The following is a 17,861-nucleotide window of genomic DNA, read 5'->3' on the forward strand; positions in this document are numbered from 1 at the left end:
CCAGGGAGCACACCTATGATACAGTACGATGGGGAAAAAAATAACCCAGCAGCAGCAGCAGCAGTCTGTGGTTGTCTAAATGGAACTATGAAAGCCTAAAAAGCTCTTTGGTGTTTTTTTTTTTATGTGATCCTCACATAAGGACTGTACCTGTGAGAAACGAGTGAGTCATTTTCTTATAATAGGAGGCTGACATCTCTATCTGTCTCCCTCTCACACACGAGTAACATCGACTCTGCTGAACTCTTCGCCTCTTTGACACTGACAACATGTAGGTGTTGTTTCAAGAACCAGAAACGGCGACAGGAGACGCACAAACACACACATATACACACACATATACACAGACACGGGGAGCTCTGACACACTCGTCTGATGAGAGCGCGAGATCAGCTGTGGTGTGATGATGAGCTGCTGAGCTGGCCTCGGTCGAATCATCCACGGATGGCTCACTTGCAAGTCTAAGTCTGTGCCTCTTATTCACCTGAAAAGAACGAGCTTAGTGCAAATTAGAGAGCCGGCTAAGCCTCCAGACTCTCTGCGACATGTGCACATACATGCAGCAGCCGTGGGTCTGTTGTGTAACGTGGTCAAGGTGCTGGAGGTGTTATTGATTTACAGGGTAGTAGCATGTGTGTGTGTGTGTGTGTGTGCTCTAACAAGTACACTAACACACATATGAGGTCAAGCATCTGTTATAATAGCTGCTCCACTCTGATAGCCGGGAGATTCAAGATAAGCACAAGAACTGGGGGGAAGGTTGACAAGTCTCTGGTTAACTAGAAAATCAGTTTCCTGGTACATCTGATGGCCCAACTTTGCTCTCAAGCAAACACTTTGAAGATTACAGTAGATCTAATGCTTCAGATACAACCACCCCTGCTTTATGTGCAGCTTTGTTTGTAGCTTGGATTCCACGAGACACAACGAGAGCATCCTTCAAGAACTCCATGTGCGCAACAACACGCAACTACATCCCATTATCTGTGCCTTGCTGTAACACTACAAAGTTGCATCAGTCCCCTACACAGAGCACGTTGGTTCTCCAGCTGGATGTCACGTAGCACCATGTGTATGATGGATATATAATTCAATACGCTGTCGACAAGCTGGAATATCAAGGGATTTGAGCGTTCAAGCTGTTAAATGATCCTACACAGCCCATATGGGATCCCATCCCTCCCCTCCGCTGTCAACATGCCTGCTGGCTGCATCCACAACAACATGACAGTGCAGAGGAGAGGAAGACCATCCTGCGCCAACACATGGGAGCTGTGCGGACACGGGCAGCATGCTGGGAGAAAAAAAACACACACACACACAATCCTGGAGGATGGAGAGGAAAGTGAACACTGAAATCCTACGGAGGCAACTTGACACACATACTGGTAGAGAGGGCCCGCAGCGGCAGGATGCACGCATTCAGTAGCTACTTACCACAGAGGGGTCTGAGAGGCAGCGTCTTATCTGTTCCCGTAAAAGAAAAAAATTAATAAATAATTTTAAAAAAAAGCTGAAGCTGCGGGGCTCCGGTGTGGTGATCTGCGGGTTGAACGAGCCTCAAATCCGCCGCCGTTCACTCAAACGCTCGACTGACAGACAGCAGAAGCGGCCGCAGATTATTCCAATGAGTCCCTGTGTCGATCTGTCACGCTGTCAACTCAGCCGCTGTCTTTCCCTCTCGCTGCTGCGCTCGCAGCTGCGTCAAGCCGGCGCGACTTACACAGCGAGGCCTTCAAAAATAAAAGCACAGACTAGTTTACACATAAGTAAAATGGTCACTCCATTGTGAGGGGGCTTAGTGTCAAAGTGGGCCAAACCACATGTACTAGTTATAGCTGCCCATCGATGGGCAACTACAGAGTAATTGTGCCAGTGTGTTTGTTTTTGTGCGTGCATGTTTATTATAGCTGCAGGGTGGAGCAGTTGGTAGAACTGTTGCCTCGCAGCAAGAAGGTTGCGGTTCGCATCCCCCGCGGCAGAATCTTTCTGTTCTCCCCGTGCAGCGTGGGTTCTCTCCGGGTTCTCCGGCTTCCTCCCACACAGTCCAAAAACATGGTTAATTGGTGATTCTAAATTGTCCGTAGGTGTGAATGTGAGTGTGCTTGGTTGTTTGTCTCTAAGTGTAGCCCTGTGATAGACTGGTGACCTGTCCAGGGTGTCCCCTGCCTTCACCCTGAATCAGCTGGGATAGGCTCCAGGCCCCCGCGACCCCAGTGAGGATTAAGCGGTGTATAGATGATGGATGGATAATGGACTGCCTAAATGTTTGTATCATCAGCTCATGAATGTACGGAAAAAAAAAAGCTGCAATATGTCTTTTTCAAAACATCAAGTTTTGAAAAAGAAACATCAAGATGTGCAATGTTTCTTGGAAACATCAAGATTAAGTTGGCTTTTTGTGATGCCCAACATGTTGAGAAGGACACAGTGCTCTTATTGTGAAGGATCGCTCGTCGCGGTATTCGGCGTTGCTGCGGCTGCTTGACGACGTCATCATCACTGCGCATCGGCCCCGTTCGTCTGTGACGTCAGAGCCACGCTCAGTGACAAGCGTGTTTATCATTCCTGCGATCATCACACTGAACGTACTTTACCTCGTTCTCTGTGTGTCAGCCTGAACTCTGCTCACATAGGAGGGTTCTGTTTGGTGGAACATGAAGCTGCTGGTTATTTTCTGCCTCAGGCCACACAGAAGAACAATGGCTCATTATCAGTGTTTGTGCTTCCTTTATGGAAAAAAAGCAGTCTTTGAGGCCTCCTTCTGTTCTCACCCATCCTCAGTCACATTTTTCTTGCTGCCATATATGGAAAACAGAAAGTGCCACAATTCACCTTCGACTGCGCTTTAAATCAAAAACGACACTTTTTAACGCCATCAAAGGCCAGAAAAGGCGTTTCTCTCTACAGTGCTCTAATCACAGCACTGATTTTTACACTGCCAGAAGCAGACACAGCGTTTATCGGCTTTGTAAAGTGACTCCAATGAGGTGTATTTAGACCTCACTTTTTACATCATTAAAACCCTGTTTTCTTGTTGTTGTTTTTTTTTTAGCCCATTTTCACATCAATTCAAAGTTTATGTGACCAAAGAGTGAAGCCAGACCAAAACATTGTATCATGCAAGGTTCCTGCCAGTGTTAAGCTGGACACCTGTGATGTTTGCATGAGTTGCATGGAGTCAAAGGATTAATTATTCAACTTGACTATCCTCTTTGTCTTTTAAAATAACCCGCGTTAATCACTGTTACATAAATACAGCTGTACTGGGTGGACAACTACGTAATAGGTGGCTAACTCTCTTTACTGTTGTAGGATGACTGTGAATCGTACTGTTTTTACAGACGGCCAAATACTGATTTGCCTGACACTGTGATTATCTGAATTTTAAAAGTACTTCTGTGCATTTAGTTATCTGTTGTGGATATCGCTGCACCGGTTGGTTCCCCAAGAAGATATTTACCCGGTACCAAGTTATTCTTGCAGTACATGTGAGGTGTGTCATAGAAGTTCCAGGACTGCTGTCACAGAAGATATATTTTAAATCCAAACTACAAGTTTTCCCCTTGTTCCAAATAATCCCCCTGGAGTCTAACACACTTTCCCAGCCTTCTCTGCCTTCACGCCGCCATGCACTCCTGTAAGGATTCTTCCAGGATTCTCCGCAGCTCCATCGTCACAACCATCTTGATGTCGTCTTCAAAACGGATCCCCTTGATGACCCCCTTGAGCTTGGGGAAGAGGAAAAAATCCCACGGAGCCAGGTGGGGTGAGTAGGGAGGTTGCTCCAGCACGACGATGTTCTTCTCAACCAGGAACTGTCGGATGCTCAGGGCGTTGTGAGCAGGAACGTTGTCATGGTGAAGCAGCCACGACTTGTCCTGCCACAACTCTCACCTCTTCTCGTGCACTGAACGAAGCAAACGCTGCAGGATCTCTTTGTAGACGTTCTGGTTTGATCGTCTGAAGGGGAAAACTGGTAGTTTGTAGTTTGGGTTTATCTTTTGTGGGACCAGTCCTTTTCTGACACACCTCCTATGATGATCTAGTGGTCTGAGTGCAGTCCGGAGGTGAGAGTGTGAAACCCATGTTCACTATTACCACATTTCCCCTGCTGCTCCAGAAACACAACACAGAAAAATGCCCTAAAAAGCAGCATAATTAACAGGTAAACAACATTATTCTGTATTGTGTTGGAGCAGGATTGTAATCAAGAGTGTCGTAAAAAAAATAAAATAAAATAAACAAAAAGTTGCATTTCAACTGGAGCTCTGTAAAAAGCAATGGCAAAGCGGCATTTAGGATCTCACGCAAACCAAATGCGAATTATGGCACTTTTTGTTTTCTGTACACAAAGAGGAATCCGACCTCTGGTGGGTGGAGGTGGTGAGAGAAGAGGTGTGTTGGCATTAACTGTACGTCCCTGTTCTCAGAACTGAACCAGCTGGGCAATGTTCAAGTGTGCTGTTATGTAATATTTACAAGCTCCTCTCTGCGATGTGAAGTGGAAGCTGTTTGGCTGGTGACAGGATCTCCCACCACGGAGGGTCGGTTCCAGCCAGGACTGGGCTGGAGGATGCATGCACTTTATAAAAAGGTGGCCTTTGGTGATCATCTTTTAAATGAACTGGTGGCAAGCAGCTCTGTGCTGGTATGTTTAAGTGGCATCAGTTTGAAATATTTATTTCCTTCCACAACACAACCTGACTGCAAACAGCTTTCTGTGGTATTTGCTCTGTAGAGAACCTCTGTATTCAGGAGGTTCACGTTTGTCTACATGTATCTGAAAAAGCCTATCCTCCCCCTTTTATTTAGCATATTTTAAGTAGGAATACAGACAAAGGGTTCAGGCTCCACTATTAGGTGATACTGCCATCTAGTGGACGTAAACGGTTCTGACCATAACACACATTTCATCCACTTCAGTGCTTTTTATAGGAATTTTCCATCATCTCATTATAAACTCCTCACACTGGCTTCAGATGATCAGATTAAGCCACAGGCCAAGGGTCAGTTAGGAAAATGAAATGTATTAAAGCTCATGTGGCGCCTTAAGGTCTACAAAACAAACTGTGGTAAGATGGCTGATAATGCTTAGAAATAAAAACAATAATACCCGTAAATACCGCGGCTTTGAATTTGTATTTATACAGTCAAATGTATTCATATCCTTCCATTAAAGAAAAGGCAAAATTCACAAATAGTCACTCAAATAACTAGAAACTGAAAAAAATAATAAATCAAAATTTGCTAAATTATAATTCAGTGAAATAAGACATTGATTTTGAATTGTGGTTGAAAAAACAAACAAAAATAAACTGTCCCAGACAAATTAGAGCACTTTGCTGATGAGCAGTGGCCCAAAATCTAAACACCTGTCAACAAGTGCAGAAGTCTGATTGAGAGTTACAGAAAACACTTGATTGCAGTGATTGGCTCAAAGGATTGTTCAACAAAATACTAGTTTACAGGTCCCATCATGCTTGCTCTTTATAAAATATTTCCATTAAACCACAATTTAAAAGCAATATCATGAGTTTCATTGAAGTTTTATTTATTATTACTTTTGTCAATTTCAACTTATTTAGTGACAGCTGGTTTTTTCCCGTCTTTAATGGACTGAACTGGACTGTTTTGGTCAAGCACAGACCTTTTATCCTCTCTTTATTCCATTACTTTTCGACAGCAGAAGAGCTTCAATTCTTAGACGACACACGACCAGCCTTCAGTCAGTACAATCAACTCCGCCAATGCCAAGTCCCAAAAAAAAGCAGCACTCGAGATCACATTATGGAAACCCGTTCATTAGGCTAAACTCAGCTCCTACCACCAGTGCTAGCTCACTACGGTGCGTGACATAACGGAACATCTCATCATGCAGAATAATATCCTTAGTGTCCAGTGTGGGTTTAGTTTAACAGTATATTCCAGCAACATTTCAGACAAGTCCTACTATTATTGTTTTTAAATGAATTCTAACAGTTTGGGTGTATGTATTTACAAGTCAATCAAGTTTAATCCTAATAAATGACACCAGATGAAGAAAAATCATCATGGATACAACAAGTTCAGCAAAATTCAGAATGAAAAGACGAGAAGACGCATAAGAACAATTGAACAGGACATTTATTGAGTGGAAACTGTTCACTTCTTTGCTGCCTCCTTCTGGAGCTTCTTCACCTCGTGCTTGATGATCTTGTTCCTCTGCACAAACAAAAAAACAACAAGCGCGTTAATAACTATTCAATGACTGCTGTAGAATCGTCACAGTTTACCTGCAGACAGCTTATTTGAGCTGACCCGAGGTGGAAGAAGCCCACAGACATCAGCTTACTGATGCCACAGTGTGGAAATGTGCTGCTACAAGTAGTCATGCATGTACATTTACAATTGAGTACGAAAGTATTGGTATTAACATGTAATTAACATTAATTAACATTATGTAGAATGGAATATTTCAAAAGAATCGACAATATTAGATTCTAATGACTTCAATGTCAGAGCTGGTAAAGGTGATTTAACTCATTTATAATTTATCTGCTGGGTAGCTTGAAAATTTGATTTCAATAAAACATTGTCTTAATCTATCGTATTACATCATAATTTAGTTGTTGATTATTTTTCGTATTATGAAACTAAACATGCGAGAGCACCAGTAACTTCAGCTATCAGATAAATGTAGTGGAGTAAAAGGAACAACGTCTGCCTGTCGTGGAGAAGAAGCACCACACAGAAAAACTGAACACAAAATTGTACTTGGGCACATTACTGGAGTAAATGTACTTCGTTAAAACTGATCCATCATCAACTTGGAAACACCAGTGCAACCAGGACTACGGTCAGGATATTTAAGGGCTGGCCTCACTACACTGGGAGTTCCTTGTTTGTTTTACAACAGGCAGAATTAGGATTAATGTACTTTGTCTGCATATTCATCTTGCATTAACTCAACCTGCCTGAATAAGTTGAGAGGTGTTTTCTGTTGAACTTACCATCCTCTTGGCCTTCATCACCTTGTAGCGGTCAAAGTCTGACATCTTGGCCCTCTGCAAGAACAGCAAAGAAGACAAAGGTTAGCGGTATCAAATAATCTGCTTGCTTTTTCAACCTGTGCAAGTTCTGGACGCATTGTGTAACAGAAGTAATGAACGGTGGCTGAAATCCATTTGGCTGAGCGAGTGTGCTGCATTACTGTGCAAACTCAAAGTGTCTAATCAATCATAAAAGACAAGGTGCCATCACATCTGTCAGGCTCAGCCCGCGGACTAACAGGGATCGATTAGCTGCACACATTTGCAGTAAGCAGTGAAATAAAAATTACTTCGCAGTTTCACGTTTTGTGGAGGAAAAAAGGCAGTCTATCTACTACCATGTTAGAAAACATGACATTTCTTGACATACAAGCAGGTGCCAAGCTGTGCTGCTTTGACAAAGAATTTACATTGAAAACTTCCAGTTAACACCATCACTGCACCAGGTCTTTATTCCATGGTGTCAAGCAGCAAATCATCAGAACATCTTCTCCTAAAGACCACTCGACTGCAACTTTGTCACAACTACTTTTAATAATTATGCTGATTCACTGGCGATATGTCAAATACTTCAGTACACAGTCATTCAGACCCATCATGTATACCTCTTTACCCATTTTTTATTCTAAAGTCATATCGCAGAAGTTTCCAATATCAGCTGCAGTTCTTTCTGAACGAATACAGCAGTCTATGACATGGAATCCAAGAAATCAACTGGCAAAGCAAAACTTCGGATCCGCTGATAATGAGCAGTAGCTGAAACACACACTTTACCTTTTGTCTTGCCTCGATCTTCTTGGCCCAGCTGCTCTCTGACCACTTCTCGTTGACTTGGGCCTTCTCCCAGGCTCTTCTCACAAACTTCTGGCGGGCACTGTGAACCAACATACAATAAGCTGTCTTACTAGGAGTGTGCATTAATGTTTCATCAAAGTAAAAAAATATTCCTGTTCCAGCAGCACAAAGCCACCAAACTCATGCTAATGTCTGCTCTATATCGGTTGATCACTGGTCAGCTGGACCGTTCTTAATACAAGTAGTATGGCAGGGTGGTCACATTAGACACTCGTGTAGACATATGTGAAGTGCAGTATGGACACAGATCTACAATGTCAACAGGGCTGTAGTCATTCATTGAAAATCTTAGTCGCCGCAAATTATACTTTTGCTTCAACCAAATGGTCAGATAAACTAAATCAGCGGTAATGCATCGAGTGCCACACTACTGGAAAGCCTTATTATTACTCATAAACTATAAATGAAACATAAAAAGGTAGTATTTGCAGCCTACTAAATCAATCTAACCTACTTGTCCTACACTACTCAGAGCAGACCTGCATGCCGATACTCACAATTTCTGAAAATAGAACTAAATCACTGGTGATCCCAGCACAAAAACTATTGAGGAATGCAACACAGACAAGACATCCACTGTTTTTACATTATCTATCATGTTGGTCGTTGAGTTGTGGCATTGGCAGTTTTACACTCAACTTTTTAACAAATTCAGCGTAACCTTTTCGACATGGTGTCAATTACGTTGGAGAAAACTCTGAGCGAACATTAAACAAGTCAGACCCAGCAGTTTCCATTAGACTGGGCCAGTTCAAAGTTGTGTGAAGGCTGTGCTCTTCACAGGCAGTCTGTTCCTACTGCCACCAAAATGAACGTATTATTTCTGGAACGCTATTAATGAGGCGCTTTCCTCCGTATGATTGACCAAACAATGAAAATTTTGTCAAATGAGAGCATAATCAACTAACTAGTCAACCTGGAGACTACAGTCCTGAATGACACACCACCCTGTGAATTTTGTGGGTTACCTTTATTAAGTTATTTTCACAGATCAACATCTCATGCATGTAGCCTGTTAGGACTAGATACTTGTGTGAGTCTTCAGTGGTTTTCCTGGATTCAAAAGAAAAGGCAAAAGACCTGTTTCTGTACAGCCACTCACCTGTGAGGTACTTTGATGACATAGTCTGTGAGCTGCATGCACTTGAAGGGCATGGCTTGCCTCTTGACTCCTGTGCATGGACCATCAACAAGAGCCTGGAAAGCACAAGAACCAATTCACATCAATAAGTCAAACGTAAAGGTAACACTGCTCAATCTGCTGTATTCCAAATCACTCACCCTGTTTTGGTCAATGACATCTACGATGGCCACCAGCTTGCCAGCATGGGGTCCGAAAGAGACGTAGGCAACACGGCCGATCTCAACGAAGCGTTTGAACACCTGAGAGGTGTCAAATAAAAGCACATCAGAAAACATACAATCGGAAATGTGTTGTGTATGAACAGCTGGGTACACTAATATCACGACTTGATGAATCTACATAAAAGGCCTTCTACAACCAAACGTTTGGAGGCTGAGGATCAAACCGTTGTGTGATATAAAACTGATTAGAGCTGTATCACCCAGTTTACATACATCTACTGTTATCTAGATAAACAGTCACAGAATACAAATACACGTAACACTGTGTACAGCGAAAAGTATGTCTTCGTGAAACCATCTTGTAACAAAAAAAATGGCACTGACATTTAGTTGTGTGCAGTTGTGATTTACAAATGATTCATACATTTAAAGAAAGAAATTTTTAGCAACTATCTTATGTACTATAATCTTACATATATCCCACGTTAATGAAAACAAGTATTTTCTTTGCATCACTACCATTTCTATTACAATGCGGGCTGCACTCACTTTTTGGCAAGAGGGAAGCTGGATTGTACGAGTTAAATTTAGCTTTAAACGCTAATTCGACAGGCAAAAGCACTACGGCTGGCTAAAATTTAAAGCACACAATAGGGAAAGTAATGCAGAGACATGAACACAACGATCCCCGCGGACGGCTATCAGTTCTTAGGAGACGATCACTTTTTGGCATAACACCGGCCAGCTGCATTGCACAGCTTAGCAACAACTAGCTGGTGTTTCTGTACCGTACAGACAACAGAACTACATTAAACAGTGAGTATTAAACGTATTTAGGTGACACGCCGTCTTGAGTGTATGGTTTAAGTCAATGTTGGGGTGGAAAACGAGACGAAGTGGGTTTGCTTCACCGAGCAGCTCTCGGCCCACTCAGCCTGACAGACCACGTTGTAGTGCGGCAGCAGCCGACATCTTACACATTTAACGTTAAAACATAAAACTACGAGACGCGACTTTGTCAAACTCTTCGCAGAGACGCGTATGGGTGCGTTACAGATACACATGGCTCTTCTTGTCCCATAACAAGGCGATATAAACAAAGAAATTCGACTTGAAAATGCTAAGCTTTTCACGGTGAACTCACCATGATGGCGGTCCGGGAGCAGAAAGGACGTTAGAGCTTCCGCCAGGCGCACATACGGCTTCCGCTTAGGCGGTGCACATGCGCAGTTCGTATTTGTTTTATATTATTACCGAAACATCATAATAAAACCTCTTTGTGTGTATATTATCTAATATTTGGAGGCTACTGACACAGTACGCTTAATACAAAGGGAAATACCCTTCAAACATACTCTGGACAGCCTAAACATAAACCCCTGCGTCACACGCTTGTGTTGCCTTCACAGACCCCGTGAAACGTCGGAACACCATCGGCCTGGTTGTAGACCAGTACAACTAAATCTCAAGTCTGACTTTTAACAAGCCCCTATATTTAGCAACAGGGGCTCCCACAGAAATGCTTCATAGAGATGAAGTCTTGGGTTTGCACCATAGGCTGTATAAAAAAAAAAAACAAAAGCCATAAATGAATTTTCGGAATTCCACTATGCTGTTGTAAAATCGAGACTATTTGAAAACTATTTCAATATCAGAGTGAAGAAATACTTCAGTTTGGTATTTGCACACAGTTCATAATTAGTAATATGATGTGCATAGACAACTACAGGTGCAGTTAACATTTCGGTTACCAGGGTGACCACCAGAAATGCTGATGTATTTGAGGAGGGGATGTCATATGTATTACATATGCAAGACATCCATAGTTTATAAATGATTTCAGAGGTGAAAACTCCAGCCATGTGAGATGATCATTTACCTGGCTGCTGCTGATTACAGCAAAATGTATTTTCATTCATACCATATTTGGGTTGTTTCTCTAAAGATTAGAGAAGTCCTGCTCTTTATCACAAGCATGTCACTGCAACTTTTAGGAAACCTTTGGCAAACCTGGAAAATAAAGGAAATAAATAAGGAATCAAATATAGATAGATATGATAGGGGAGTGTCATATGTTACTCAAATTTTAAGGCCCTCTGCCACAGACCTGTGAATATGTCAATAAACGCTTTATCAGTCAAAAGATGAATGAAAAAAAGAATAACGACGACAATAAATTCTCAAAAAAAAAAAAACTTCTACGCTTTGACTTGTGTAAAAACTCTCCTTCACTGCACTGGGGTGCTGCTACGTGTTCAGACTAGTGACAGATTTCAAAACCTTGGTTCATGATTAAACCACTTGCGTGACTCACAGCAGTTAAGAGAAGTCAGCAGAACAAAGAAGTTGCTTTAAGAACCGTTTTTTGTGGTTGTGGTTCAGTTTCCAGTAGACACTTCTACATTGTGGTTCTCTATCACCAAACTGCATTTATTTTGTTAAAAACAGTGGTGGAAACATCCTTAATTTAAATACTGATGTATTACCAGCATTACCTTATTTAAAAATGTTGACTTAAGTGTGATGATTGTTTCTTTTTTTATCTTTTTTTAAAAAAAAGATCATTTATGTGGAATCCAGAAACCTGCAAACATGCAAAAGTTTAATAACTAGAGTCTGGTTTGGTTTTTATTGTCGAGGCTATGTGCTAGTACGGACTTGAAACCACATAAAAACATGTTGAGAATGTTATAGGAATATTTGATGAAACAAATATTCTCAGAAAATTATTGTCTGTACATTTTTACTTCAACCAGTCGGTGCATCGGTTTCAGCAGCAGTGTTAATAGGCGAAGCAACTCAAATTAATACACACTGGTGTAGCACATTTCATGCCTCTGTGCTCAAAACTTACAGTAAAACGGGAGAAATGTAGTAAAAGGCAGCACATCGCCTCCTTGAAATATAGCTCGTTCATGAATCGTGTCTGAAATCTAGAGGAATGTCGAATGTTGAAAAATCAGACTTGAGTGATTTTTATTTTTATTTTTATTTTTTTTAAAGCCGTGTGGTGTTCCTGAAGGCAGCACCGTCACTGGGAGTGTCTCTGGTGAACAAACACCGAAAATCATACCACGGAAGTCTTCAGCGGAGACAGCACCGGAGACCAGAGGTAACTACGCACTTTTATTTCAATTTGTTTGATCAACTTCAGTATTTAGGAAATTTTTCTTCATTTTTTTTGTCACACTTTCGACTTATTTATTCCAAATGAGTTCCACTGTTTGTATCAAAACTATTTAGTAACATTAAAAACAAATGACGCAATTTTTGTGCCTCTTGTGTAGCTTCATAAACTTTTTTTTGTTATTTTTGTTCAACGTTTAAATTTCACATTCTCAGTGGTGACTCTGGTTTTCACATTTGAGGTAGTTTAACGAAAGAGCAGGTTTCTACTCTGGTTTTAGGGGAAACGAAAGCTAAGCAAACAGGAGGGTCCCTGAACGTTTCCGTGTGCAGCGACGACAGCGTAGAAATTCACATAAAATATCATTTTAGACAATTATGTATCTGAATATATTGTCCTGTACTGGGATTATCATAGTGAATCTAAAAATGTAATATATATGTAGACAAATTCTATGTGTCAATGTAATTTGATAGTCTATAGTCAAGAAAAATAATCGTGTGTGTGTGAATATAGTGGAATGTTTGTTAAAATGTATTTTAAAAAAATATTTACAAGTTTTTCTTTTGTTCTTTTTTGCTAATCTGACTTCATCTAAGGGCTCAGTTGTCCTTAAAGTATATGGGGTTTTTTTCTTCCCTCTCGTGTATGAATTGATGAATGCGTTTGTGTGATTCATAGACTTGCTGCCACTGTGTCCCAGCCAAGCTAAAAATGGAACTAACGCATGTCAGTTTTAATTTCAGCCAGAGAAAAGTTCAAAATTCATTGATGTCAGTTAAATACTGAACCATGAAACCAACAACGAATCTTTAATTGTAACTGATCATTCCATAATTGTCCATTAGAATTCCATTTTAGGTGATCACTGCATCATCCCTCTGTTGTGGACTAGATTGATTTTATAAAACCGCATGATGTTTATGCACTGCAATTTAAAGGGAATTTTTTAATTACATTTTTTAAAATTGTATTTTTACCGTAACTGAGACAAAACAAAGACTAACAATAATGGGAAAAGAGAAGACTATGGCAAGTGATGAAGGTTCGCTGCTGTTAAAACTAAACTGGTAAGGTTGGGACTCTGTAGCCCACATGCTACCCACAATCCACCAGAAGACTCCTGGAGTTTATACAACTACATTATATTTATGTTCAGATTTGTCAGTTGCTTTCTGTTCATGCAGTGTATTAAGTTTAAAAAGTCATTGTAGTATCAGTGCTGTCTGTGCTTGAATGTTTTGCCTCCACAGTTTTTTTTTTTTTAAACAATACTAATGTGATGTTGTTGTATAGGTGACAGAGCCAGAATGGGGAGGAATCCAGTCAACCACAAGCTGTAAGAGCCAGTTTTTTGTTCTACTCAGACTGGTTTAAATGAGTCATGGCATGTAGCAGCACTCCCTTAGCTGGTATGAGTGGTGTAAATAGTTTCATTGTGTTGTAAAGTTTTCAGATATCTCCATTAGGCTGAACACGTAGCACCACCCAGTACAATGGAAGTGGAATGTTGTTGCACTGCTTAAAGTGTGGACATTTTTTGAGGACCGAGATACTGAGTCCTGTACATTGACCGAGTGTAAAATGAATAAATGGGGATAAAGAAGTGAAATCTGTTTTTAGTAAAGTCTATTAAGTTGATCATCTTTTCTGCCTTTTAGTTCGACACTGCAGCCTTTAGATGTGTCTGGTTTCCCAGTACGCAACGGAATAAAAGGTAAACTTCACACATCTTTTCCTGAAACTTAAAAAAATGCAACAAAAAATGATGATTTATTAATTTTTTAAAAAATCTTTCATCAAATTCCTCATTTCCGCAATATATTGCAGGTGCAGCCTACTTGAGTTTACTGTCACATTTTGTATCGACTCACAAACACAAAGAGTTTGCCTTGAAGAAACCAGCAGGTGCCGTGGTGAGGATAGCAGAGCTTGAGGACACAATTTACTGTGAGGATCAAGATGTGGTGAACGGGTGGGGGAAGTTCTACCTCCCCGAGACAGTAACCATGCAGGTTGTAGGTGTGGTTGAGGGCACACCGTACCCGTGTGACCAGCTAGTTCTGATGGCCTGTGATGACAATCGTTTTTACGCCTATGATGGAGAGGAGCTGCATCTTGTGGCTTCAAGCCTAGAGTCTGATGGAATAGAGTTTCCAGCATCAAAGAGCTTTTACAAGGGGGAGGCCTTCAAAGACATGGTGAGAAGTTACAGTCATTTACTGGGAACAAGCAAGAAGATGGTTATGATTGACTACCCTGACAAATGATCCATGACAACATTTTTTTTGACATTGTGTGTAGACTAAGGAGGACTGGGCTGAGGTGAGGAAAGGCCCTGTGGGCAGGAGGTTGGACCAAGAGCATCAGAAATTGGTGAAAGCAACTAAATCCAGACTCCTGAAGAATCTCAGAATCGGCAAAGAGAAACAGAGGTAGGCATCTTTATGTTTGGTGAGGAGCTAAAGCTTTGAGTAGAACTTTATGAAGGCAAGATTCGGTTTCATGTGTGACGCTCGCCTGCTGAATACCTGCAAAGGTAGTAATCACTCTGTCTCCTCTCCAGGTTGCATCAGAAGTTTGGAGGTGGCCCACTTCCTGACAACATACTCTGTGGGTTGACAGGTGGCCAGGCTGCTCATACAGCTGTTCATTGAGCCGATCTGAGCACATCCGATGACCAGGCTGCTCATACGGGCTGAAATGAACTGTTGTCGTATCACAGCTGGAGAGGCTGAAAGGCCCTGGACAGTTGATTAAAAAAAAACACAAAATTAACAGTGTCTCTGTGGGACAATGAGGATGTCGGAGTCCCCGGTGAAAACCAAGTGGGTCCCGGGGGGCTGGAGTTTATCCCAGCTGACTTAGGGCGAAGGCAGGACAGGTCACCAGTCTGTCACAGACAGCCAAGTATTCTTACATTCACACCAACCATTTTACAATTGTATTGTGATATTTTTTTAAATTTTTATTTCATTTAACCTTTATTTAACCAGGTGAGTCCCATTGAGATTGACATCTCTTTTACAAGGGAGCCCTGGCCAAGAGGGCAGCAACAAGGTTTGCAACAATACAACACACAAAAAATAAGCTAATTAATGTAACATCACTATAAGGCATAAATACATGGAAAACATACAGTACGTAAAAACTCATTTAAAGCAGCTACAGACTTCTTTTTTTACAGTTTGTAACAAACATTTAAAATCTCCCAAGGAAACAAGGTCAGACAATTTGAGCATTTTCTGGATCAAATTCCAGGACCAAGGGGCATTGTAACAAAACGCAGTCTTCCCAAATGCAGTGAAGGCACGAGGGACCGAGAACAGTAAAATGTCCTGGGAGCGGAGGCTGTACCCACTGGTAGAGCGAACAAGGAGGCGATTTAAATAGCCAGGGAGAAACCCTAAGATGGCTTTGTAGATGAAAATGTGCCAGTGGAGCCATCTGCGGTAATGGAGTGATGTCAGTCCAGACCCTTCATAGGTGGGTGATGGGTGAGAGATTTGGCATTTAGAATAAAACGCAAGGCACCAGGATACACAGTGTCTAACACCTTAAGGGATACAGCAGGGGCATGCATATAAAGAACATCACCATAATCGATCACAGGGAGAAAGGTAGTCATGACAAATCTCCTTCTGGCAGCGAGGTGAAAACATTGCTTATTTCTAAAATAAAAACCTAGCTTTAATCTGAGTTTTTTGACAAGTCTATCCAAATGAGTGGAAAAGGTTAGTGTGGAGTCAAGCCAAACCCCAAGGTATTTATAGGAATCCACTAGTTCTGTGCACTTTCCCTTAGAAGTGGAGATGTTAGGAGCAGGAGGCCTGGAGTGTGATCTAGAGAAATGCATAACTTTTGTTTTACTTGCATTTAAGACCAGCTTAAGGTTTTTAAAGTCGGCCTGAATCAAAGTAAACAATTTTTGTAAGTGCTGGAAAGCGCAAGACAGAGAGGAAGCACAAGAATAAACAATTGTATCATCAGCGTACAGATGAAAGTTGGAAGAATCAGAATCTGTTATATGTTGTTGATATAGATCATGAACAAGATGGGCCCCAGAATGGAACCTTGGGGCACACCCCGAGCAATTGACTTAGGAGATGACCTCTGCCCATCGACAAGGACTGTCTGGGACCTGTCCGAAAGATAACTAGCGAACCAATTAACCGAATCAAGACTCAAGCCAATATCATGAAGCCTATTAATTAAGATGGTGTGGTCCACAGAGTCAAATGCCTTGGATAAGTCAATAAACACTGCTGCACAGTGTTTATTATTATCAAGGTTTTGAGTTAAGTCATTTAGCACTTTGGAGGCAGCAGTTATTGTGCTGTGACCAGATCTAAAGCCAGACTGAACAGAGTTAAGCTTTCTGTACATACTATTTTGTTTGACATTTGCATATAAGGAGCAAAGTCATTTGCAATTTCCTTATACATTGTGTAATGTCAATGAAACAGATTCTGATTCTGTGGACAATTTTGAATCAACGATTACACAACGGTGCTAGCTAGGGCCCAACCGAGTTATTGGCTGGCCGATTAAATCGGTCGGCCCTAGTGCTAGCCACCGCATCACCATGACACCCACAGGAGAAAGTAATGAAAGTGAGAATTATGCAATACATTGAGTAAGTATTTTTTCTTAAAAATATGAAACTAAAATGGTTTGGTGTGGTGTGTCTTACGTGTGCTGAGAAATGTGTGTGTGCTTGTGTATGTGTTAATAAACAAAAATAAAACTCTACCTTCCTGTCTCTCCTGTCTTTCCGTGTCCATCGGCTCACACTTTTTTTTTGCCTACATGCAGGTGAATGTGGCCAGATATCTATATGAGCTTGAAGTGGTTCTCACAGTGTTTTTCATTAGCGTCCCAGACTGTAATAATAATGCAAAATTCTACTCACTCTTCATGGAACATAAAAGAAATGTTGCGTTTACAGTGACAGCTTGTAAATAAACTGGCATTTTAAGGCAAAGCTAATAAATATTTGGTAGTAATGAACAGGATTGGTGTTGGTTAAAACATTCAACTCAGTGAAAGTGTAAAATGATAAAAAATAGTTTTAGGGCAATTTTTTATTTATTTTTTTGGCAAGGACCCTTATGTCTGTGCGGTCCTCTGCATAACTTTTGAAAATTGATGACTGAAGGCTAATAAATAACTGTTAACTGTAGTACAACCTCCAATATCCTCTAGTGAGCTAGTTCATATCAGAGTTCATGCCTGAGGAGTTGCCAGACCTTTTATGCTCAGTCGCAGGACTTCCCCAACAGAATGCAGCTCTCACTGTCAAAAAGGTCTATTGTTTGGCAAAGTTTTAACATCAGCCACCATAAACATTCTGCATTATATTCATTTAGCACAGACAATGCAAGTCACATTCTTTCTTAGTACCCATTGGAGCTAAAGAAATGAGCTGTTACTGTTGAGTTGCATTGCTGTGCTACCACACCCTGTCACACAAACACCCTGTCACACAGAAGAAAACTGATATAATGTGCATTTATGTTCATGTTCATGTCAGCACCCTGTTG

At 41.2% G+C, this 17,861-nt stretch overlaps 2 protein-coding genes across 2 annotated transcripts in view; one reads left to right on the forward strand and one right to left on the reverse strand.

Annotated features, from left to right (window-relative positions):
- Positions 1 to 15,136, forward strand: part of LOC103367409 (uncharacterized) — a 17,487-nt gene extending 2,351 nt beyond the window's left edge. The window contains exons 2-7 of the mRNA XM_008295428.1: positions 12,297 to 12,303; positions 13,615 to 13,657; positions 13,980 to 14,035; positions 14,149 to 14,519; positions 14,623 to 14,753; positions 14,885 to 15,136. Of these exons, the coding sequence (XP_008293650.1) occupies positions 13,629 to 13,657; positions 13,980 to 14,035; positions 14,149 to 14,519; positions 14,623 to 14,753; positions 14,885 to 14,975 (678 nt within the window). The 5' untranslated portion in view covers positions 12,297 to 12,303; positions 13,615 to 13,628 and the 3' untranslated portion in view covers positions 14,976 to 15,136. The remainder of the gene's footprint in view (positions 1 to 12,296; positions 12,304 to 13,614; positions 13,658 to 13,979; positions 14,036 to 14,148; positions 14,520 to 14,622; positions 14,754 to 14,884) is intronic.
- rpl14 (ribosomal protein L14) lies at positions 6,109 to 10,437 on the reverse strand. Its single transcript, XM_008295427.1, has 6 exons — positions 10,336 to 10,437; positions 9,168 to 9,269; positions 8,989 to 9,083; positions 7,806 to 7,905; positions 6,993 to 7,046; positions 6,109 to 6,204 (listed from the first exon to the last, which is right to left on the reverse strand). The coding sequence occupies exons 1-6, from the start codon at positions 10,336 to 10,338 to the stop codon at positions 6,145 to 6,147; spliced, it is 414 nt and encodes a 137-aa protein (XP_008293649.1). The 5' UTR covers positions 10,339 to 10,437; the 3' UTR covers positions 6,109 to 6,144.
- Positions 15,137 to 17,861: the final 2,725 nt, after the last annotated feature.

The sequence above is a fragment of the Stegastes partitus genome, unplaced genomic scaffold, assembly GCF_000690725.1.
Source record: "Stegastes partitus isolate 25-593 unplaced genomic scaffold, Stegastes_partitus-1.0.2 Scaffold1046, whole genome shotgun sequence".
Classification (NCBI taxonomy): Eukaryota; Metazoa; Chordata; class Actinopteri; family Pomacentridae; genus Stegastes; species Stegastes partitus.